Source organism: Cuculus canorus, chromosome Z (genome assembly GCF_017976375.1).
Source record: "Cuculus canorus isolate bCucCan1 chromosome Z, bCucCan1.pri, whole genome shotgun sequence".
NCBI lineage: Eukaryota > Metazoa > Chordata > Aves > Cuculiformes > Cuculidae > Cuculus > Cuculus canorus.
In genome coordinates, this window is record NC_071441.1 from 67,844,612 (window position 1) to 67,870,163 (window position 25,552).

At 41.9% G+C, this 25,552-nt stretch overlaps 1 protein-coding gene across 9 annotated transcripts in view; it reads right to left on the bottom strand.

Annotated features, from left to right (window-relative positions):
• UNC13B (unc-13 homolog B) overlaps positions 1-25,552 on the bottom strand; it is a 222,798-nt gene that overhangs the window by 75,354 nt on the left and 121,892 nt on the right. For all 9 annotated transcript variants that reach the window (XM_054053733.1, XM_054053731.1, XM_054053732.1 and 6 more), the window contains 6 exons: positions 21,215-21,261; positions 14,554-14,632; positions 12,775-12,849; positions 12,055-12,274; positions 2,025-2,252; positions 1,572-1,713 (listed from right to left, as the gene is read on the bottom strand). In XM_054053733.1, coding sequence (XP_053909708.1) covers positions 1,572-1,713; positions 2,025-2,252; positions 12,055-12,274; positions 12,775-12,849; positions 14,554-14,632; positions 21,215-21,261 — 791 coding nt within the window. The remainder of the gene's footprint in view (positions 1-1,571; positions 1,714-2,024; positions 2,253-12,054; positions 12,275-12,774; positions 12,850-14,553; positions 14,633-21,214; positions 21,262-25,552) is intronic.

Here is a 25,552-nt window from a genome sequence, read left to right on the forward strand (position 1 = left end):
AGCTGCTAAAAGATACAGAAATGCAAAAAAAAGGGAAGATGGGTGTGTAAAAGACCAGTGCTGCATACAGTTCTACACGACACACTCTGCACCCAGCATAAGGTGAGCTTTGACACCTACTAATGAAATGACACATTGATCCCTGTACTGAATCCTCTCCTGCCATCGATTTGGACACTGTACTCATTTCCTTCATCTTCTCCTGCTATTCCAAGGCAATTAAAACAATGACCTATACACAGGCAAGACAGAATGTAGCATCAACTCTAATGCCCAACAGCATATTATCTGCTGAATCACAGACATGGTGATAAAATCTAAACAGCAGCATCGTTAAAGCTGTGACATTTATCACGTTGCGCTATCTATCTTTAAACACTGTATTTGTTGAAGCTCCTAAAATTAGAAGGGAACACACAGCAAACACCATGGTAACTACTTGGCATGGTAAATCGAGGTCCTTAAGGCTCCCACACAGAGTCTCTGCTATTGTGACTAGAGTTATCCAAATGGCACCTAAGCACACTTACTACTTACCAAGCAGTAATGTTACCTTGGATTAAACTAAGAATAAAGCCAAGGGCTTGCTCGCTCAAAATAGCACCAAGATTTTTTCTGACGTTAATGAGTAGATCACAACTTTAAAAATAATTTTGTTTGTACTGTACAGTGAGAAGACAAAGCTGGGTTGATATAAGCCTGATTTTAAAACACAAACAAACTTCAGCTTACTGTGAGAGCTCCCTACATACAGTTTAGGAAAAAACAAGGGAAAAAAAGGAAAAAGAAAGTACAAGGAAGAACTAACACATGAAAGGAAACAAAGATGTTTGAGGTTAAGTGAGATCATCCACAACCTTCAGAAAATACTTTCTTGCTGGATTTCATGCCTCCCTTTTGTTTTATAACATGTTCAATGATAAACTGAGGGTACTGTTTACTTATTCAATAAAAGTAGGATGGAATAATACATTCTCCAGCCTTCTGAGAGCAGTTGATATCTAAAGAATTGTGCCTCCAGCTTTTGCTTTCAACTCAGACATTGCTACACTGCTCATCTTGAAAGTAGATAATCTCTGAAGTTATTGCTATGCTGACTTTCAAGAACTGACAGGGAAGACTGGCAATGTCAAGGACAACTAACTACCTTTAACATTTGTTGGTCAAACACCAGTAGCAGGTCACCGCAATAGCTCATGGGAAGTTTGCTTAGTCTTTTAGACAAAATTTACTCCTTTATAGTACAAAGAATTTTGAAAGCACGTCTATTAGTCAGGAACAAAAGTAGCTGAGTTAAAGATTTTCCTTTTTCTTTTAGCTTTCTCCAGAAACATCAATACAAGTGTTCATAGAGCAGACAATTTATACACACACAAGTAAGACAGATGAGATGAATAGATGTTCACTACATACATTGTTAAAGACATCAATCCTCCAGATAACAAATACAACACTGAGTGGAAATAAAACCATTGAACCTGAGAGGTTATGTGGGAATGCGTATTGACAGAGAAAACACAGGTGGTACGAATAGGCAAAACAAGGCAGAGAGTTATTGTAAGAGCACTTACAAGTAAAACTTCTCTTCCCATACTGGGTTCAGATTCCCAAAAATGGTTTTTGTCCTCTTCTTGGTTTTACCCACTTGAACTGTTACGTATGGGTCACTAGACCCAGTCTTGTCTTTGGCCTGCAGACCCTGAGCACACACCACTGGAAGGAAAAGAGAAGGGTTACAACCAGTCTGCAACAAGACAAAGTGTCTGCACATTATATGAAGCAGCAGCTCAGAGTAGCCAGAGAAGCAAGAATATCACATATGAGAGCTTTTCTAATGAGCCTCAGCCCGCTACGCGCTACAGGGTCTGGGTGGGGATGAGTATCTCCACCTGCTACTTGAACACTGAGCAGAAGAGACACAGGTCAGGAAGCCCTTCCTCTCCACTCTCTCTAGCTTCACAACAACTTTCTCTTACCTGAGGCTCCCCCATAAGGCCAAGAGAACTTATGCCTCCTTCACTCACCTGTAATCGTGATCTTTGCTGACCATTTTGAGGTGCCATCAAGCACGCTCTGTTTCACTGTCTTCATCTGTTGAGCATGTGTCATTTTGCTCTCACAGAACACATCTCTGATCAAGTCAAAGATCTCCGGCTTGTTCCGCTCCCGGATTTTCATGCGGTCCTTCATTGCCATGATGAAATTCTGGGTTCGGTCTTCAGCTCCATGCTTTGAGCTCTTCTCTGCTGCTCCTGTGCATCAGGAAACACCCAACACTCATTAGAAAGAGACAAACACAAAGTCATGTTTACTGATTCTGGACAGCTGTATCAAAGCCATGAGTTACCCTTTGCAAGATAGCTCTTGCATTGCGTTTCACAGCCAGGGCCCCTCCCCATTTCAACACACACATAAAAGAGAACCTGAACCACTTGGAGCTGTAAGAGGGTAATGGAAACAGAGTGCCTAGATTCCTCTGTAACATGTGACCAGGTTGCTCTCTGGACTGCAGACCTGAGTTTAAAACCCTTTTAGCTGAGGAAGACCCAGGAATGAGGTTCCATCTGTAACAGCAGTCATCAGCATACCTATTGTTCCCATCACCTTGCTCTAAATAAATAAATCTCTGCTTGGGAAAGTGCTAAGAAGAGGACATGGTACTTCCATCACAAATAGTACATAAAGAGCTTGTCTCAGTGCTGCACCCCAACACCACAGAAGAGCACAAGTTCAGATGGGCCACCACGTTCAGCATTTCCTGTGGACTCCCAATTCAGCACAAAGTCGCTGCATGGCCTATGTCTCTTTCTGCCTGGAACCAACCTGTTTGGATTGGGCACTAAGCTGGAGGCATCGAAAGTGCCTCCCTGGATCCCAGTCTATTCTATCAGTTAGTAAGGAGATAGCTCATATTATCCATTCTCAGACTGGCGCAGACACAGTAACTGTAACAAATACCTATAAAGTAGCAAATTCAATAGTTAAAAATTTGGGCCATCATTGGGCACTAGTACAGTACAGTATCCAGCAACTGGAAACACAAAGGACAGGCACAAGGTGTGTATTACACTGCTATTCAACTGTATCTGTAAAAAAGAGAGGCCTCTGGTCACTTGCATACCTCTTACAAAATGCAAAAGTTCATTTAATTCTGAGGTAAGAATGCTCCCACAACCAGCCACCCTCTATTCAATTTTTACCGTTCTGTTCGCTGTCAAAATTCAGCCATTGACTAAAGTTTCAGATGTGCATTAAAGACAGCACTGACATGAGCTAACAGGGCAGACAAACCAGAGTGTGAAATGAAATGTAGGAACCCAAGATTGCACACAGTCTCTCTATGTGCAGTCCACAGTGATTTCAAGTTATGATATTAAGTCATATTAAGTTAAACTAGTACAAAAGTCCTGTAAACACACTCAACCATAAAATCTCTATTTAGTTTAATATGCTTTTGCTTGTTTTTCTTTTCCAGGATTATTTATTTAATGTAAGCTTTGTCCTAGAAAAACTATCTTCATCCAGATGTTCAGAAATACTAAATTACCCTAAAAAATATGCATTAAAGCAGGTACAAGCATGTGCAAAGGGAGCCATCAATCACAGAGATACACAGAATCATCTTCTGGAAGAAGTAAGCAAATATGATATCTGGAGTGCCTTTAACATAAGTCATTACATTTCTGCATGTGAAACAGTATCAGCAGGCAGTGACCAAATATGAACAAAGCTCTATGAACACACACATATAAAGGACCCCCAGCAGTACAACATAAGAGACAACCTTGTTAGCAGGCTCAACAGGGTGCCCAGTGACGAATGCTGCCTGAAGCCATCCATTTCTAGGGCCTTCCATCTAACACCTTTCACCGTTACTAAATCCACTTCAATAAAGAAACAAAACTCTATTATAACTTCCACCACCCAAATCAAAAGGAATAAAAATGTGGTTTGGAACAGACTGTGACCAGTGAAGTTTCAGAAGTTCATTAAGGACACTGCATATCAAGGCATGCTATTAAAGACCTGGGTATAAAACAAGCCAAAACTCTACATTACCCGACAATTATTTTTCTCATTTCACTTGCTAGAGGCTTGATGTTCAGTATTCCATTTAGTACAATAAAATGTACCTGCCCCAGAGTTTCCTTTTGTTGGCTTAAGATGAAATGAAATCACAATACTGGAATTAATTACGCAGTCCCTGCTGTCTCTGCTCACCGGTGATGAAGACCTAGCACCACCCAAAGCGATGTTTTGTATCGGGCAATCATCCAACTGTAGACCCAGCATTTATTAAAGGAATATGAAACCGAAATGATACCAGTGGCTATACTTTGAACTTCAGATAAGAAGTGCTATTCAGCTTTAACAGAACTAGGTCTTCTGGGGATGGAGGCGGACACCACACAGAATATGCAAAGCTACATAAAATTATCAGGAAACTGGGAAAGGCCAAGCTGAAAATTTTGCCTTTCCTAACCACGATTCTGAAATCTACAGTGATGCAAAGAAACTAACCCTGCCCTGCCCTTTCTGACTTAAAGAAAACTCTATTTCAGAACCATTTTTTAAATAAACTACCAGCCAGGGAGCTTGCAAATATAAATGTTTCACTGTTCGTCACCGAGATAGGACACCAGTTATCTCAGTTCTGGAGCAGCATGGTTGGTATCATTGCCTAAGTGCAAGCATTCCAGGAGCATCAAATGTGGCTTTAGAATGCGAACTTGAACAAATGGACTTATTTAACATCACCACCACCTCCAGACAACTTGTATGGCAGGGCCATTCGTCCCTCTGCAAGGCCAGCAGTAGTCCAGGGTATCATGGGTTGCAGAATGTGCAAGCCACATCACACAGACACCTAGAGAGTCTTCTTGTTTGCCACCACTAAGGCTTGGCTCTGCTTCGTGACTTTCAGATGAAACACCCCACCTTCATCCACACTGCTTCCCTATTGTGCCCAGATAATCTGCCCAGGTAAGAAGGCTCCATCGTTGCTTTCCTGGGAAAGTTTTCTCTCTCCCTGCAGAGACCGCAACTGAACTGCAGTGCAAAAGCCAGAATCAGACAGACACGTTATTTAATAATATGGACTAATAGAGGACAGAAAAACACTCTGTCTCAACAACCCACTCTTTCTCAATTTTAACACCTGCTTGTTGGTACAAAATCACCAGTGTCCAAAATAACCATAGGGGGACTAATTACCTACAACTTATGTGTGACAAACCCAAAGCATGTCACTACGTTGGATGGCTGAGAGTGTTTTTCCTCCAGCTGGACTTAAATGGTATTTATTCAGCTGCAAAAACGATTTTGGCCAGTGGATCAGCTTTTAAAGTAGTGGTGTAAATGGCAATTGAAAGGCACAGGAATACACAAGTACTGTGCACAGTATCATACAAATGGTATGGCTTTTCTTCTCTCTTCCTTTCTAGGACTGAATTATGCGTCAATTTATGACTGGAAACAGAAAGCAAACACGTCTATATTGGGAATTGTATTGATACAGCTATTAGGAAACCATCAGTGCTGTTATCCTATGCTTCAACAGGAAAAAAGTCAAGAAAGCAACACTGGCAGGATAGAAGACAGCTGTTCAGTAGGCGGATAATGCTTAGAAATTATATATTCCTGAAACTTAAAATAGATATTCAAGTTTCAAATAAAGGTATCCTTCCTTCTTCTGTGCAAATATTTTCCTACATAGGATTCTGGGAACAAACAAGCATTTATCACCACAGTGTCATTCAACCCAGAAGCCAAGATGATTATCAGAAGAGTGACTTAATTGGTGTCACTACCATTCCACTTACAGAGCAGGTCTCTGGACAGCAGCCTCTGAAATCAGTGGGCAACACACACAAGTTTCGTATGCAAAAAGCAACGAACACATTTCACTTCCAGTCCTGAGTTAAAAACCACTGAACAGCTCCAGACCTGAGCCAAAACAGTACTGAAAGCAGGGCATTCAGTAACTCAATCCCGACAACTCATGTGAAGTTCTCCAAGGTTTGTTATTTTAGCACACCATAAAGAAGCACTAATAAATTCATGTAGCTATTCACACTCACAACACAGATATCATGTTCAACAGCAGTTTGAAGCTGGAGATCTCATTTCCTCATTTTCAAGAGCTCCAGAGTACCAGATTCTGATGTGCCAGGGCAATGTCTTTTCTCAAGTTTAAATGTAATCTACCCAGGAGAGATTAGTGTCACCACAAAAAAATGCTAGCCCAGAACTGTATGGGCCCCTTCCACTAGGGTGCTGCTAGCACAATGACCTTCCTTTCCCCACTTTTCATAATTCTGCCTATTTCTCTGCATCCATTCCTTTATATCCTAAACATCCATCCTTAGCTTTACTCTCCCTTTGATACTAACATTGCCTAACCTATTGTATTGTAGTTAGTGCTACACCAGTGCTCAGACCAAGAAATAAAAGCTCTCCTTTTTCCAAAAACTTTGCATGCTACAGGGATTTTAAAGAATACTCTTTCTTACTTGGCTGAAAATGGATGGAGGGAAGTGTACCCCTGCAGCAGAGATTTCAAGTACAACAGATTAGCTATACCAGCTTCCAAGAGTAGCAGAAAGCTAAAAAGAGAGCATCTTCCCTTGAGCAAGTATTTATGAGCTCATGATAAAGAGGTAAGTGCCCCATCATCATAATAATATCTTCTAAGTACAAACAATAGAGAAACATTCGCTCAGAGAAACAGGCTGGTGCCAACAGAGCAGTAAACCAGGTGGTGGCAGAGGCACATGCCACAACTGATTCCAGATTACTGCACTTCAGACACTGCCGATTCACAGAACAGGCCTGCTAAACCGGTCTGCAAGTGGATTTTCTTTCAAACTGTAACGAAGCATTGCTGACATTGAGTATTTCATCACTGTAGTCCTACAAATTGGTTGACCATCTCAGTTGCTCAGTTTTGTAAAGATACAGAGGATAAGAAAAACACCATTAGCAGAAATAACTAAACTTAATTCTAACAGATCTGGGGAAAGAGACCCTTTTATTTCTTAAAAAAAGGCACTGAAGGAGAGAAGATGGATAAACAGCACGTTCTGATTCTAAGGAATAAAATCCCAGGTGTCTACCCAGAATTTCAAGACACAAACAATGGAACTGTATTTGTTATCAGTCTGAAAATTCATTTTACTCCAATGCAACATTTTTCTGGAAGACTTACACAGGCTGAGGTGAAGATATATCCTGAGGCATCAAGGCATAATCAACAGAACTGTATTTAATACCAGTCTGAAAATTCATTTGACTCCAGTGTAACATTTTCTAGAAGCCTTAAAGAGACCTAAGAGAAGGTATGTCCTGAGAATGGTGTTTTTTATCAATAGCAACAATAAAGCTTCTGTTAGGAAGAAATCCTTCCTGAGTTCAGTATACATTAAAGTTCAGTCTTGGAATTTATTGGATCTCTAAACTGTTGCTTGTCCCCCAGAAACCCCATTTCTTATTCCTCAAGCACAGTTTGTTCCTCAAACACAGAAAAAGTCAATTTAATTTTTCCATTTTCTTCTGGCCTGGTGTGTCCCAGTTAGAAGGATTTTAGCATGAACATCCCAAATCAAAGAACACAGGTGCCTGAAAAAGCCTTTTAATAGATTTGTAGTACCTATAACTTGTTTTGTCAATCCAGCAGCCTTCTAATCTCTACTCTCCCAGCACCATCTTTCCTCTGCTGCCTCTGTCTTCTAATTACACAACTGCCGTCTTCAGTTTCCTTTACATCTCTACCCCAGATCATGATACCCACCACACTCGCACTGGGGACCCCTCAGATGCCCAGCTCACAGCTTCTGTATCTTTCCTGCTCTGAAGCCGCACAGCTTTCAAATAACTCAGTAAGTAAAATTTTTGTTTGGTTGGGTTTTACCTTTCTACATGCTTCACAAGATTCGAGCCCAGTGTACTCTCAGTTGTTTCCTCTCCATTTCTTTAACTCTGCATGCTGAAGTATCTTCTGTTTACATTTTGAAAGAAAATGTGCAAAGCAAACATCTGCAATCTCGTGAACAAAACAAGATGATCTTAGCTAATGCTTTGCCATATATGAAAAATAAGAGTACTTTCCAGTTGTTACTTCTGTTCCATAGAAAAGCACAGACTACTGCCATCATCACATCCCACAGCGGATTGCATAAGCTTATTTAATTTCAACCAGAGATTAGAAATCCTTCCCCCATGGTTACTTTTCAGAGGCTGTTCCCGAGACTCCCTGTTCTCATCACTGAAGTTGTCTTCTACTTCCACCTTTAATTTTCTTACAGCAAATTTATTCCATTTTTTCTTTTGTAAACAGTAAGTTTAAGAAGACCATCTTCCTGCTGCTTATCTCCCTCTTCCCCAACACAGTTCAGACATAAACAGGTTTGAATAAGGATTAAACCAATTCACAGAGCCATCACTGCCAGCTATTAAACATGGCATCTACTGCTCAGAAAGGCTTTAAGCCACGGATAGCTGTAAGCTGTAGAGTAAGCCAGTCATAGGAGCTCTGTGCTCACACATCTTACACCTCCATCTTGGGGTCCTCAACATCCCTTTAGAAACTTATACTGGGACAGACCTAGCGCGGCTATTTTTACTTTTTTGAAACAACATCCTTCCTGTCCTTCTCCTGTACCACAATGCCGAGCCTTTCTTTTGAAAGAGTAACAATCTCATATCAACCTCTCTTGAGACTTTCTTATATTTTCCCAGCTACCAATGAAATCTCTCCATTACACATCCCATTTTAAAGTTTCTCTTCTTGACCACAGACAGCCATAACTGCCCCCTACAGGAATATACCCCCTTCGTCATTAGCTATTTCTTAAATTTAGTTTTCCTTTTATTGCTCTCCATTCCATAACCTCTGCTCTGTACAATGTGTCTGTTTCCTCGATGCTGCTGGTACAAAACTAATTTTCCTCTGCTCTCATAGAATCATAGAGAATCATAGAATCATTAGGGTTGGAACAGACCTATAAGACCACAAAGTCCAACCATCAGCCCAACACCACCATGGCTACCACACCATTTACGCAGTTGCCAGGTCTACATGTTTTTTGAACACCTCCAGGGATAGTGACTCCACCAGTTCCCTGAGCAGCCTGTTCCAATGCTTCACCACTCTTTCAGGAAAGAATTTTTTCCTAATATCAAGTCTATATGTCCCCTGGCACAACTTAAGGCCATTTACTCTTGTCCTATCATTTGTTACTTGGGAGAACAGACCAGCATCCACACAACTACAACCTCTTTTCAGGCCGTTATAGAGCACAATAAGGTCCCCCTTCAGTGTCTTCTTGTACAGACAAAAGAGCCCCAGTTCCTTCAGCCGCTCCTCATGAGATTTGTTCTCTGGACCCTTCATCAGATTAATTGCCCTCTTCTGGACATGCTCAAGCCCCTCAATGTCTTTCTTGGAGTGAGGGGCCCAAAACTGAACACAGTATTTGAGGTGCCATCTCACCAGTCCTGACTACAGAGGAAAATGCCTTCCCTAGTCCTATGGCCACACCATTTCTGATACAAGCCAGGACGTTGTTGGCCTTCAAGGCCACCTGGGCACATTGCTGGCTCACATTTAGCTCCTGTCAACCAGAATCCCCAGGCCATATTCTGTCAGCTTTCCAGCCACTCTTGCCTAATCCTGTAGTGTTGCATGGGATTGTTGTGACTTAAGTGCAGGACCCAGCACTGAGCCTTGTTGAACCCCATACAGTTGCACTCGGTCCAACAATCCTGCCTGTCTATATCCCTCTGGACAGCCTTTCTGCCCTCCAGCAGATTGACACTTCCATCTAAATTGGTGTCATCTGCCAACTTACTGAGAGTGTGCTCAACCCCCTCATCTAGATAGTTGATAAAGATAGCATAGCTCCATAGCATTTTCCCCATAATAAGATATTTCAACTTCATCGCAACGCTTTAACACCATGGACACGCATCTGAATCAAGATTGGATGTGTACATCCACAGCTTTTCATCTCAAATACCAAAAATCACCAGTTCGTGGAAGGTCCCAGTGAACTCCAGAAACAAACAAAATTATCCTCAGTCTGACCCTCTGCATCAGGTTTTGTCAGAAATTTGAGTTAAGACTTAACTACACTCTTCTGAACTAAATGCAAAACAGCTGCTCTTTGCTTAGTCAAAAAATGGTACCAACAAAGCCAAGGTATCAATGATACAAATGCTTGACTATAAACTATAAACTAGCCGAGGAGAAACAGAGATGTTTCACCAGTATCAGCAGTGCCTGATAAATAAGCCATTGAAATAGCCCCAGTCCTAACCATGGCTGGTTTAAAAACTCTGCATACATGAAAAATACAACCATAAAGAACATCCATTTGGAATGTTAAGATAAGCCATAAGAAAAAAGTGACCTGTGATTCATTCACTGGTATCTCTTTGCTGCATCATGCCATCTAGCTTTCCTAAAAATAAATAACCCAAGGCAGATAAGATTTGACTCTGTATATACATATAGTCATTGACATAAATTTGCAGTAAGTCTGCTTATACTTTTCTGAATCCATAGACTTAGTCCATCAAGATGCAGTGCCAGAAAAGTGAAGGGTGAGCAGAAACAGCCCCACCTTCCTACTCCAGATTTACCACATACAGCAGAAGTTTCTACTCCATTTAGACAAAGGTATTTTGACCTCAAACAGGAACACAAATATGAGACCAAATTAAGAACCTGGAACAAGCAAATAAAACAAAAACAGAAACCAGCCCAAGGTAGACGCCTGCATTAGTACTTTTTCTCTCTTCTTTATGTCGTTCAATCTAACTCACTTTAAGTTGTTTGTGGAAGGTCTCATTTATCCTGCAAAGTCACAGCTCTTTGAAAAGCTCTTCTTTGAAGAGAGGGCTTAGCTTTTGAACACTGCAGATAAATAACAACAAAATAAACAGAAATACTGCTAGAAGATTAAATGCTGCCCATACATTCAAACACCTTCCTAGCTGACCCATCATCTGCTGGTCTCTAAAGTTTTCCAGCCACAAGACTCTGCTAATAAAAAGACTACTTGCCAACCTGCACCTGGTAAGAAGAATTCAAGCTAAGTCCACGGACTCTCTGCCCTAAGCAGGAACCCAGTGCTACTCTGAAGGGCTTAAATTGGTGTAAACAGCCTGATGACTGAAACAAGCAATCTGGCTGGGATACGAGGGCAGGAGCGACAGAACAAAAGCCAGAATATCCAGCCTAGTACCCTGTTCACCCAAACCACTGCCTCTCTTCCATGCAGGATACCTTAGCACACTACCCAAGCTGACACACAGACACTAAACATGTTACACAGTTTAAAACAAAAAAAAATAAAAATTAATGTGAAAGAGTCAAGAATTAAACCCCTTTTAAAGAATACCAGACATGAGGTTGCAAAGCTCTTTTGTCTCAGTGGAACTGCCTGTGTCCACAAGGGTAGGTTTAGACTAATGATACCTTTCCAGAAAAATCAGTCATTTTAATCATAGAATCATAGAATATTTTGGTTTGGAAGCGATGTTAAAAATCATCCACTTACACTCCCTGCGCAGGGACACATTCCATTCAATCGGGTGGCTCATAGCCTCATCCAGCCTGGCCTTTAAAATCTACAGGGATGAGGCATCCTTCTCCAGGCAATCTGCGCCAGTGCCTCAATGCCCCGTCAGAGGAAAAAAATCCTCCTAAAATTGAATTTAAATCTCCCCTCTTTCAGCTTAAAACTGTTACTCCTTATCCTATCCCTGCACTCCTTGATAAAGGTCCCTTCCCCAGCCTTCCTGTGGGCCCCCTTTCAGTACTGGAAGTCTGCTATAAGGTCTCCCTAGAGGCTTTTCTTCTTCCGACTGAGCAACCCCAACTCTCTCAGCCTGTCCTCATAGCAGAGGTGCTTCACTGCTCTGATCAACTTTGTGGCCTCCTCTGGACTTGCTCCAACAGATCTGTGTCCTTCTTGTGCTGAGGACTGATCACTGAGGTATCCCCTGTACATTTAGGGAAGCTCTGGTTACACCCCAGAGGCCGCTACTCACTTTGTAAGCAGTCAGCGTTGAGCAAGTCTTGGCACTTCTCATGGCACTTAACTCCACATTCACCACAGCGCATTCCCTGCCGTGCGATACCCCACAGCAGCCCCTCGCATTCATAGCAATAGGTAGGAGTTGTGGCCGTCCACACTTCAAAGTTGTGTGGGGTTGTACAAGAAATGGGGTAAATTAAGGCTTGCAAGGTCTTCTTATAGACATGAGATTTCTGAAAAGCAAGATCACACTTAAATCAACATCCAGGATAGTGATTGAACCTATTTTTGCTGGGTGACAGCTTTAAGGGGAAAGACACAAGCAGCGCCGTAAATGTACACATTTGAGGTAGCCAAATTTATCAAACTTTTAAAAGCAGCAGGAGAGGAAACCCTTCCAAAAATGTTTCTCTAGGCATTTAAAAAAGTGGAGGAGACAGAAGAAAAGGATTAAGGTTTGTGGATAAAGAATATCTTGCATAAAGCAAGTCTCACACTGTCCCCCATGGCAGATAACTAGAACAGAATGAAATGGTAGAATTACATTTTTCAGGCTTATATTGACACATTAAATGTTGTTTTTTACATGTTTGGTTTCTTTAAAAAAATGATACAAGAAGCTTTGCATCTATATTTTTAGGCATATGTGAAGCTGGCTCTGAATCCTAGAGAGGCAAATTCCCGTAATTTGCTTACTAAAAGTTAACAGGAGCCAAGCAACCCTCCCACTTACCAGCTCTTCATCTTTGAGAGATGTTCTAGTGGCCATTGCTGAGGTAATTCCGGCTTTCCGGGACTGAACCAGTGACTAAGAAAGAAGAAAGTTTGTTATTCACCACCACTATTCAGAAATGCACTGGCACTACACACCCAGAGGTGACCATGTGAACAAGGGAACTCTCTCATGCCAGACACCAAACCAGCAGTCTAATATATTCAAATTGGTTTCTTAAATGATAGCTCACATCTCAGAAAAGTCAAATTTATAATCTGAAAGGTCTCCAACCTGTTTCCAACTGCCCACAAACAGTCTCACTCTGGTAAGTTTTTATTTGCTTCTCTGGTAAGAACTGTGAACAAAATCTGGATTCGTATCTCCACTTCAATATTTTGGTAGCAGTAGTAATTCTGCTATTGCCTAAAATCACTACATGGAACTCACTCTTCTATGTCTAAGTTCATTCATACCCAAAAAAAGGGGGATTATTTCATCATACGTAATACCCTCAAACATGACAGTGGAAAGGTTAGAAACAAATAGGATATAAAAAGAACAGAGTGGGTTGGGAGCACACTTTTGACCGCGGCCACATTCATTGGCTGTAACTGAACAGAATGAACAGCATTCTCCCCTCAAAATTGCCTCTTTTGCATCACTACAACATCAAGTTCTGCAGTCTTGGACAGCACAGGACAGAGCCTTTACAGCACCTCACACTGGATTTTTCCAGCAAGTCACTCCACTTAGGTGAAGGCAGAGAAGGAAGTGAAAACTAGCAACATCTGCTTTGAAATCATCAAACCCTACCAGAAACCTCCATTTAGGCTCAGTCAATGGTTTTAGAAGACAGACTGAAAAAGTTCATTCTATCAGTGATGGAATAGGACAGTGAGGTGGGCACGCATGCACTGGAATACTGCAGGTTCAAAAGAATAAGCAAGGAAGTGCAGGGAAAATAAGGTAAAACAATTTTTGTTTCTGGTGAAGATTTGGTGGATAGCCTTAAGCTCTACTTACCATGGCCTGTGGAGAGAGAGAGTGAAAGCATAGAAAGGAAGTAACACAAGTTAATGCCATTGTTGCAAAGATTTAAGATATAAGCAGGCAGTAAGACACTTATTAAGCTTCCCATGCATAAGCTCGCAGAGAGAATTGCACACAACTTTTCACATAAATTACAGGGCATGGAAACTTCGGTCTTTCAGCTGTTACAGCATTTCTCCCAAGTATGAAATCGCTACATGTACTGAACACCGCCAGAAGAAAACCATTTGTCCTCCAGAAGCCTTATTTTACCATATCACACAAGCATATGAAACTTGTCCTCATTACACACTTGGTTCTTTTTCTTCCTCAGTGCAGAAGCCTACTGGCAATATTGCAAATCACTTTAAAAATCCAAGCACATATGTTCGTTTATCTATCCTCTGAAATTCCAACCTTCTGGTAAGTTTCCAAACCTCACATGGACACTAGAACTTTCCTTAAAGTATGTGATTTTTAGAAAAACATATAAAAATAACATAGGTCTAAAAATAATCAAATATTCTATGTAGAACAAAAAGGAAAAAGAACAAGAAAAATACCTTAATTCTGCCAAATTAATGAAACCATCTACAAAATTATAGCTCATTCTCACTGAGATTTTTCCAAGCACAACTCCTAACCCTTTAGCATTGAATTAATTTAACAAAACAGGAAACCTTTAGTGACAACGAACATTACCATATGTTCAAAAGTAAAGCCACTTGCACTAATGGCTGCTTGGCCGAAGAAAAACAAAACTCTTACCAGATCACTGACAAGTGGAATTGGCTTTTTTTTGCGTAGATCAGGCATGCTATCGATGCCATAGAGACCACCTGCAGGCCTGGAAATTGAGGAGGGAAAAAAAAAAAGATTAAAATATTACCAGCAATGACAGGCAGAGAGATGAACAAAAACTTGCTTATTACATCAGTCTCCTTGCTAATATCGCAGTGAACGAGAACATGAAGAATCCATTCACCGCAAACGCAACTTGATAATAAACCAAAGTTGTTAATACACTGAAAAAAAGGTCATTTAACCATCCTCAGTTCCAAGGTCTGAGCCAGCTCAGAGTAGGCTGCGCACATGCTTGCAGAGCACCCAGTGCTTCAGAGTCACTGCTGCCAGCACAGTGGGTGAAGGCAGCCGTATCCCCATCGCTTCTGGGGGGCACAGATTTGACAACAATACTTACTCAGGAGCAGAAACAGAGGTCCATGGCAGTAATACTGCAGATTAAGCCATGTGTGAAACTGAACTACACACCTCTGCTTTCAGAAGTACCTTTTTTTCCTTAGAGGCAGCTCAGTTTATATTTTACTCTGGGCATTTGGCATCGTGGCAGGAAAGACTTTGGAAACTTGAAAACATTCTGTCTCCAGTCTTTATCTCCTTTCTTCTCATTTAATTAATTTAAGTTTCGGCAGGGGCGGCGGGTAGGGTGAGGAGAGGGATGTTTTACTGGAGGAAGCAAAATCAGCCAGATTATACTTAAGAAAGTGTAAAGTTAATGCTAAAACCGATTAAGTGTTTATCTTCTTCACATGCAACAATCCAGGCGTTCCTGCCTGGTGCCGGTGGCTGGGAAGGAGCATGTCAAAGTGGATCAGCCCAGGGGCAGGATGTTAATCATCATCTGATCCTCAGCTAGAACATACTTAATCCCAGCCCTTGAGGTCCATAAAATTATTAGGAAAAGTCTCACATGTGAGGAGAAAGGAGATTATTTTCGTTTCTATTAAAGGGACCATTCATGGTACTCAGTGTTTCGAGACATGCAGACCTCTACGCACAAGAGCTGTCATTCACTGGTGGAAGTGGTGATGGAGCAAAAAAGCCACTACATCAGCAACACTCAGATCCTGACAAAATAAAACAATATAACCTTCTTTCTTCCCGATGAGACCAGCCTGGATAACTGTATCTGGATCATGGCAATGCCAAATGGATGTAAGCCTATGCTTGAAGAAGGTCTGTTAATTCAGCTTGAAGGTCTCTGGTAAATCAACTGCATTCATCCATAAGGCCTTTAAGATAATGCTTTTTGTTAGGGTTCAAAACTGAGCGTATACTTCTCCACTGTTGAGTCTATCATATCCACCCCAAACTGAAGACTGGACTTCTGATGCGACTCCCTCCTTGCAAGGAACACCCAGCTTGCCATGCAAAACCCACAGCCCCTTCTAGCATCTTACTCAGCTTCCCCATCTCCAGGTTGCTCTCATGCTTGGTAACACTAAGAATATGGTTCCCAAGGCCTTTTTCTCAGCTATAGAAACCATAAAGGAACCTTCTGCCTATCCATCACTAGTCTTCCATTTTCACCCCATACCATGCTGGCTTACACCTCTGTGCCGTGGCATGAGAATCTGGCTGGCACTTTTAACCTGCATGTTTTGCTGCTGGTACACAACATCCAGCTGAAATGTTTTAGGACACCACAACTTCAGGGAAGAGGAACATGGGTCAAACTTTTCTTCCTGCAATAAGGGACACACAAGGAGCACATGCCACGAAAATTGGGAGGCTGGTGAGTAAAAAGAGGCAACCTGCATCCCTCAGCCCTCTTTGAATATAGTAAAAAAAAAACATTCAGGGTGACTATACCTACATTACACAGCAGACCATGCTCTAGGATGAACAAGAACGTCATGGCACAGCCTAGCACAAGGCTGTGTCAAAGACAGAAAATGTCTATTATATATAGAAACATGCCATGTTGTTGTAAAGGTAAAACTGACTTTTCGGATGGGGTAAAGGAAGGTGACATGTCTGAGCCGTGGCTGAGTTGACAGCTGCTGTTGGTGAACAAGCCTGGTGGGAAGGTGAGCAGCCACATGTAACTGCGTGAATTGCGTCAGCTCTGCAGGCAGCATGAGTCATGTTACACAGCAGCAGCGTGCGTGGCGCTCCCTGCTCCTACATGAGCCACACAAACCACCCGCAGTCAGCTCGAACAACCAGAGCTCACAGCTGGGAATGGAAGACAAATTCAGCCATGAGAAAGGTGGAGATTTACAGCAGTTAATTGAAATTATAGGAATCTTTAGCCAAGAATGAGAACAGTTTTCCAAAACTGGAAATACAGAGAGTCCACTTGGTGTTTTCACTAAAGGCTATCCTCATCTCCAACAGAGAATTCCAGAAAAAAAAAAAAAAAACCTTTGCCCACATTTCACTGCAATAATTCCTTCTGGCTTATTCTAGAAAAATGTGACCCACCTCAAGAAATAAGAAATATCTTTATAAAGTGTTTATATTATCAGAACTCAGTACAGACTTGCTGGGATCAAACACAGAATTTCATCTGCTGCCCTGATGTTACAAACCCGTTCTGATACTAAGGAAACTGTTTTGGGGTGAACTAGGTGAAATAGGAAACTACCCAGGCAATGGCAAAAACTCGACCTCATTTAAATGCCTCATTCTAGGGCTCGGTACTGGGTCCAGCCCTGTTCAATGTCTTTATCAATGACCTGCATGAAGGCATTGAGTGCACCCTCAGCAAGTTTGCGGATGACACTAAGCTGAGTGGAAGCGTGGATCTGCTGGAGGGTAGGGAGGCTCTGCAGAGGGATCTGAACAGGCTGGACTGCTGGGCTGAGGCCAACGGCATGAGGTTTAACAAGGCCAAATGCCAGGTCCTGCACTTGGGGCACAACAACCCTGTGCAGTGCTACAGACTGGGGGAAGAGTGGCTGGAGAGCTGCACAGAGGAGAAGGACCTGGGGGTAATGGTTGACAGCTGACTGACTATGAGCCAGCAGTGTGCCCAGGTGGCCAAGAAGGCCAATGGCATCTTGGCTTCTATCAGAAATGGCGTGACCAGCAGGTCCAGGGAGGTTATTTTCCTTCTGTACTCAGCACTGGTGAGACTGCACCTTGAGTACTGTGTTCAGTTCTGGTCCCCTCACCCCAAGAAGGATGTTGAGGCTCTGGAGCGTGTCCAGAGAAGAGCAATGAAGCTGGTGAGGGGGCTGGAGAACAAGTCTTATGAGGAGCAGCTGAGAGAGCTGGGGTTGTTTAGCCTGGGGAAGAGGAGGCTGAGGGGAGACCTTATTGCTCTCTACAACTACCTGAAAGGAGGTTGTGGAGAGGAGGGAGCTGGGCTCTTCTCCCAAGTGACAGGGGACAGGACAAAGGGGAATGGCCTCAAGCTCTGCCAGGGGAGGTTCAGTCTGGATATCAGAAAAAAATTCTTCATGGAAGGAGTCATTGGGTACTGGAACAGGCTGTCCAGGGAGGTGGTCGAGTTGCCTTCCCTGGAGGTGTTCAAGGAACGGGTGGATTAAGTGCTTGGGGACATGGTTTAAGGGAGTGTTAGGAATGGTTGGACTTGATGGTCCAGTGGGTCCTTTCCAACCTGGTGATTCTATGAGTCTATGATTCTGTGAAATCATAGAACTGCTTATTGGTAAGTTTTGTGTCAAATCAGGACAGCACACATGATATAGAAAGGGATAGTCTGTCAGCTGAAAAGATGCAACAAAATGGTCACATGCAAAAATTCAGAGTCAATGCTCCAGCTGAAAGTCAGTGGTACAGCTGGGAATTCATACTTCCAATGATTTTTTTTTCTAATTCAATTGAAAGGGATCCATGATACTCCTGACATTTCCTGGAAAGAAAAACATTAACACAGCACATTTTATAATTAGTCTAAACAAGTTATTGTGCTTGAAAAGCATGTCCAGTTACAACCTGGTTTGTAGCAAAATATTTATGCTAGACTGAGGTTTGTGATAGAATCAATTGCAAACTAGGCTGATGGAGAACAAGGCTATTTGAAAGGTGCACCACTGAAGAGAGCTATCCTAGTGCCTACTTATACACTCAGATGATCAGCTTTTTTCTTGTTAATATTTAAGAAAAAAAAATTTTCAGCAATAATTCTTAATTTTCAAAATTACTCAGCTTGAGCTTTCAGCTGCCTCAGTCTCTTTATTCAAGCACAATCTCTACTTTGCTTAACAAAATTACAGCCTTTGCACAGACAGAAATACTGACAGCGCCTCAAATATGCACACTGTAGCTTTATACGTAATAAGGCAACTCTTCTCTGCAATACATGTAATATTTATAGCATTATTATGGAGTGCTGTATTGAGGAGTGAATGGTATATCTGTATGAGGAGATGATTTTCACTAATAAATAAAATATATAAATATGAGGTATTGCACCCACAGACTGATCCATAATAGCAATTGTAGTTCTTTTTAAAGCTGTCTCTCCAAAGCCGGTGATTACAGACAGGGAGCTACTTTAAGTATTATGCTAAAAGTGCAAGTAGCTTGAAACATGTATTCACCTTTTAATAAAAGTTTTATCACAGAGATGCTTACACTAAATCTTGAAAATTTAAGCAAGCAAAGATGGTTTGCAATGACAGAAGATGATGGCTTCCTTCAAAGGACACTACTTCTCTAATCTTCATATGAAAGAACTCCAAAGCTCAGTGCTTTCATGTATACTTTGTGGCTAACAAGCCACAACCAGGCCAAGGGTGGAATTAAAGGTTCATCACCCACTAACACCTTTTCTGCAAATCCTCTGCATGTGGGGATAAACTGAATGAGCCATACTTTTTTCAAAACTACATTTGCCAGTGTGTTTTGTTATAGCTCACCTAGAAAGGGAATAATTAGATGAGAGCAAACATTGCCTTGAATTGACAAAACTTATTTCTCAGTATTTCAGGACTGTAGGTGTATTCAACTTTCAGGTTAGGAAATGATTTTGTGTGCATGAATCAATAAACTCAGTGCATCGTCTCCTTGTTAAAATAGAAGGTGCTGTTTGTAGTCAGAATAAATCACTTGTCTTCTGCTCCTGCTAATTGCCAGTTTTCCAGCAGCCTGCTCAGCTAAGTCCCGGGCACCTTAGGAAAACACAGGGTTGCTAGGCAGCTCCAGGCATCCACAGGTGTGGAGGATGCTTTGTGACTCCAAAATTGCTCCAAATAATGATTCCAAAAGCAGAGAGCTGTATAATGATGAAGCCTCTGATTTAACTTTGCCTTTTATTAGGGAAGCTTCCTTTAGTAGCATGAGAATTAACTTAAGCGTGTAGCAAGCCAAACTCTTGCTGAGATTTCAGGGCAAATCTTCTGCTGCCTCAGCTCCTAATGAGTGCACTGCCACCGAACTGTATCGCCCTAATTGTATACACAGCACAGAACCAAACAGCTTGTAAAATGTGTCATTGTCTTTTTTCCAGAGAGGATTCCAGGGAAGCTACCATGCTGGCACTTATTATGCAAGGTATCACAGAATCATTAGGTTGGAAAAGACCTTTGAGATCATCAAGCCCAACCATACTTGTCCACTACTAAATAAGATCCCTAAGCACTTAATCTACCCACCTTTTAAATAAGCTCAGTGATGGTGACTCAACCACCTTCCTGGACAGCTCTTCCAGTGTCCAATAACCCTTTCAGTGAAGGAATTTTTCCTAATGTCCAACCAAAACCTCCCCTGGCACATACTGAGGCCAACACCCACCTCTCTACAACCTCCTTTCAGGGAATTGTAGACAGTGATAAGGTCTCCCCTCAGCCTCCTCTTCTCAAGGCTAAACAACTTCAGTTCCCTCAGCCTCTCATCGTAAGACTTATTCTCTAGACTCTTCACCATCTCTGTTGCCCTTCTCCGGACAAGCTTCAGAACGTCAATGTCTTTCTTGTAGTGAGGGGCCCAAAACTGAACACAGGATTGAAGGTGAGGCCTCACCCATGCTGAGTGCAGGGGCAGAATCACTTCCCTGCTCCTGCTGGCCACACCATGTCTGATGCACTGATGCATGTCTGATGCACTGAAATTACACACAATCAGAATCTGCTACATTGGCTGCGAGTAGCATGTGGCAGAGAGGACACACAGCCTCTCACTCTCACCTGTGCAATAGAGGTGTGATGATCATTGCTTTAAAAATTACAAACTGCAAGAATTTCCAGAATTAATGCACTTTTGACTGCTACATAAATCACTGCAAAGACAGAAGACTTCCCTAAAGGTACTTATTTCTTCCAGGAGCAAAAGACACAGTGATCTTTCTGAGCTTCTCTTTCTCTGCCCTGGTGCCATCAGTGACTGATTCAGGAAAAAGGATCTCATCTAGATCACTCTGTGGTGCTCAGCAAGGATTACTTAATACTACTGCCACAGGTGCTTGTCTCCATCACGTTACAGATTACACATAGCAACTATAACCTTGCTTTTAACTACAGCTCTCTTGAAGAGCTGCATAGCCCACTGCCAGCTGGTTGAGAGGAAACTGAAGCAGCCTGGCCCTAAGTGAGGCCTGGCCACCTGATTATCCCTAAAATGGCCATTAGAAACCATCAGAAGTGCTGCATCTACTCAGGCTGAATCTCAGGATTGCAATTACAAACACAGGGAAACAAGGTCTAAAAATACCACTTACCCTCCTTTGAGCCAGGGTGGTTTTGACGGATCAGCCTCATCTTGACCCTTAAATGGGAAAAGGCAAAAGAATAATATGAAAATAGTTCCCAAAAACACCAGAAAAAGTATTTGGATGATGTTCTAAGAAGAGTATAACACAGCACACTGCATGCAGGCAGATGCATAGAGAAACTTATTCAAACACCTCCAACAACCAACACGTCTGGATAAGTCACATAGACACAGGCAGGCTATGTGATTTCATTGAATACGTAGACCAGAAGAGCCTGTTCAGTGCATCTCCTCCTTCAAAAGGCAGTCTTGAAGCCCAACATTTTCTTTTTCCTCAACGCAACAAAAGCATGAGTTATTGGAGAACTCCTCTTACTACAGGTCATCACTTTCATGAACATGGTTATAATGAAGATGTTGTAAATTAAAAGCACCTGTATGAAATGAACAAATGACTGAGCAACAGGAAACTGTACAAACATTTGTGAGCTTTGTCCATGCCCAAATGAAAGATTCCTCAGCCCCCTAAGCAGTGAGATCCCATTGCAGCACCAATCTTTCACAGGCAAGTATTTAACTTCCAACAAGTATCAAACATAGGCCAAGATGATTGCAAGTGATTTGCAATCTTGCAAGATGATTACAGGTGAACTGGGATCTCACAGCATGATGGAAAACACTACAGATTGCAATGTGAGAATTCATACTCAGGAATTCAAACCATGTTCTTGTGTTCATATTAGGAGTAGATTTACAGAGCGATGTTTCTTTGAAAATCTTCAGTGAACTGTTTAGAGCTGAGGAATGTTTAAAAATGTGAAATATACCTGGAGGAAAAAAACATTTTTAAATAAGGGGGAAACAGTTTACCTAGAACTCTTTGTTTCAGCTTACAGTTCATACATTCTCCTGTACTCCCTGAAAGACAAGCTGGTTTCAAACAGGAGTAAGCAGGACAAGCTGCTAATAGCTAACACTCCAACCTCAGATAACAATGTCTGTCAAGAGTATAAAGGGGCTGTAACTTGCACACAGAGGAAAACAAAGTATTTCCAGCCTGAGAATCATCATAAAGTAAAAAACTACCTGTCAGGAAATGAGTTCCAGTCTTATGCAAGATAAAAGAACACAGCTCCAAAAGGAAGATTTATTTATTTAGTCCTGTGCTTTGGACAAGCTATGCAACCTCAGGCTGTTCACAGGGGACAGAGGAAGTCTGCCAAGAACCAAGAAATACAAGTTCCTATCTGAGGTCTCAACTTGTACAGCAGCAAAAGTCCAAACTTTTTATTAGTCCTACAACTCCGGGGCCAAGCATATCTGAAGACTGCATCATGCTTATTATTTCTAAAGAGGCATGTACAACAAGGCATTATCCATAACTGGATGGACTCTCCAGCTTTCCTACATGATCATACAGGTCTGCAGAGCAGGCAGGAGCCCCAGACCCACAGTCCAGCACAGGTGCACGTTCTCCCCACAGCCAGAGCAGCACACCAGGATCCAGGGTTCTGCAGGAAGGATTGTGCTCTACACATCTCCACTCCAAGCTGTGCTTCCAAAATCCCTCAGCCTGAAACCTGCACTTCCTTTGGCAGGATCTGAATCAAGTGTTAGTCGAGAGAGTGGATTTCATGAAGCAAATGAAACCAGATCCTTCAGAGCACACAAGGGAAGATATCTCTACTTTTGCTTTTGAACATATGGAAGAGCTGTGGCCAGAAAACAACCTTAAAGTGGAACAACATTTCATGCTGGGCCAAGCACGACACGTGGTGTTCAGCTGTAGTGAATGACAGAAATAGCAAACACAAATACAGAAACATTTACTGGTAAAAGAAATCAGTGCAAGAGGTTTTTCAATCAATTTATCTGAGAAACCCTAAATATAAGTGGCCAATATTTGAGATGTTAACGCATCACAAATAGCACCGGCAATACTGCAGCCTGGACACCACAAGAGTACAAAGAAACCTTTGCAGGGGAAAGAAAAAGACCCAGGGAAAGCTGTTATCTGTCTGAGCAATAACTATTTCCTTCATGAAGCTATGAGTCAACGGAGAATGTCTGGGAGTCTGGATGCAGGGAGGGGCAGAAAGTGTGATCAGGAAACAAGCCTCCATCACCTCTGAGATTTTGAGACATCCTGAGTAAAAATTGCCTAGAGTTCAGATAAACTGTACTTCTGCTCATCTACTTTAACTGTTTTTGTCAAGCCTTTTAGACATGTAAATAAAAAGAAAAGAGAAGAGGAAGAGCTCTAGGGTTGACATTAAAAATCATCTGGTACAAGAGCACAAAACATAATAAAGAGCTTTCAGAAAGTGACAACACTGATGCAGGGGCAAGGCAGGTGATGGCTGTGTGGAAACAGGAGTTCATCACCTGCTGAAAGCAAAGTAAAGAGATAATTTGCTCCAGGCAGCATTCTCCCTGAGAAAATGCTGAGGGACACAGCACCTGGCATCCATCAAATGAGGGCTGATGCCTCAAGACCATAGAAGAGCCAATGCATTACCAACAGTTAAGGCAAGGAGGGGAAGAGCAAAAATGTTATCTAGACTAGCACAGTCTCATTATTGGCTTCAACAGCTTGAAAGGCTTCAAGCAAACAAGAAGGAATTAATTCAACATAGAGACAACTGGAAAACACAAAAAAATATCATAGAGGGTACAGAGATTTTTGAAAGTTTTCTTTGTTTGACAAAGCAACTGTTTTTATCTAGACTCTAAAATGAATTTTCAATTGAATTTTCATTTTGACAAACAACTTTTCATGTAATGGCATGTGATGTTAATAAGGCTATATAAGCTGAAAAGAAGCAGGGAGGTTTAAGGTGGAAAAACAAGTCACTTGTCACTGAGCCAGCCACAGACAACGCAATAAGGAAGCTAGTGGGAGTAAGTAGGATTTGCTGATAAAATCTGCCAGTGACAAACACTGGAGAATCACTGACAGAGAACTCAGATGTGCAGTGGAAAGAACTGATGGCAGTGAAGGTTGCAGCAACAGAGCATCAAGCATGGTACAAATGGCAAGGTCAGAGTCCCAAAGCCTACTGTGAATTTGACTGCATGAAAGGTATTCCTCAATGGAGGAAAACACATAACAAAGCACTTGTATTCTAGTCATTACACTGGCCATAAGCCACTGTGATATAGCCAAGTCAAGAGACAATATCATCCATAGACTACGTCCAGTGAAATTCCTCTATAGAATAACAGCATAAATACCACTGTACTGGGCTCGCAATACTTCTTCAGAAAGGCATATACAATCTTCTCATTCTGTACTGAAGTAAAAAGAATTCACACAGGAAAATGGCAAAGCAGCATAAGGATGTAAATACAATACTATAGAAGAACAGGACAGGTTGCTTACTCCAGCAAAAAAAAAAAACCCTTTTTCCATGGTTGTTCAATAAACAGGTTATCATACTTCATAGAAGAACAACTGCAACTAAATATAAAAGGAGGATGAAAGCTCAAAGGTTCTGCAGTAGCCTTTTAAAAGGAAAAGCAGACACCAAACCTATCCTGTTTTAATGAAGGAAATCGGGCAGTTATATATGAGTTGATGGCACAATCTCAGACAGTGGCAGAGGGCTGGCATCATCAAAGAGTCCCCACAGACCCTTGTTGCACTGACACACGCAGCTGAGAAAGCAGAGGCTGCATTCCTACAAGCGTTGGCATGAGGGTTAACAGGGCCCTGACACCTCTGGGAGTGCCAGTTAAAGTAATCCATAGTTTACACCACTGTTGTGCATAGGAACACTTCATACATTCCTCTTCATCTCAAGAAGGCAAACAGCAGTGCCTTTAGATGGATTGTCCACCCACCGAAGGCAGCACTTGCACCAGGACACCGGAGGACTCTAGCAGCTGCTCTAAGTCTTGCCACCAGCCATGGATTTCCTTGAGTTCAGCCCACGCCTGGCTCACTTAGAGCCTGGGCAAGCAGAGGAAATGACAGCAGATGAGAACACTAGGATAACTGTGAGGGACTTAGCACTGTGCTTCCCCAAACAAATGGGAGGGCATAGAGAAAGTAGACACAATTAACACCTAGACATCCACATGCTGCATAACACAAAGTGTTTTACTGGCTTATGCTTCACTTTTCCACACAGCTCTGTCACTTGATCTCTCCTTGAAAGCATCCAGACAAACCAATTTGGAAATTTTTTTTATTTTTTTTTTTTAGGTTTCCAGTAAGCACATTAAGCGGCACAGAAAGGATGAAGCAGAAAAGATGTAAACAAAAGAGCCCATTCCATCTCTATTCATCTTTCTTTTATTTCCGTTGCTGATGGATGACAGTTTTACACCTCCTGTTCAACAA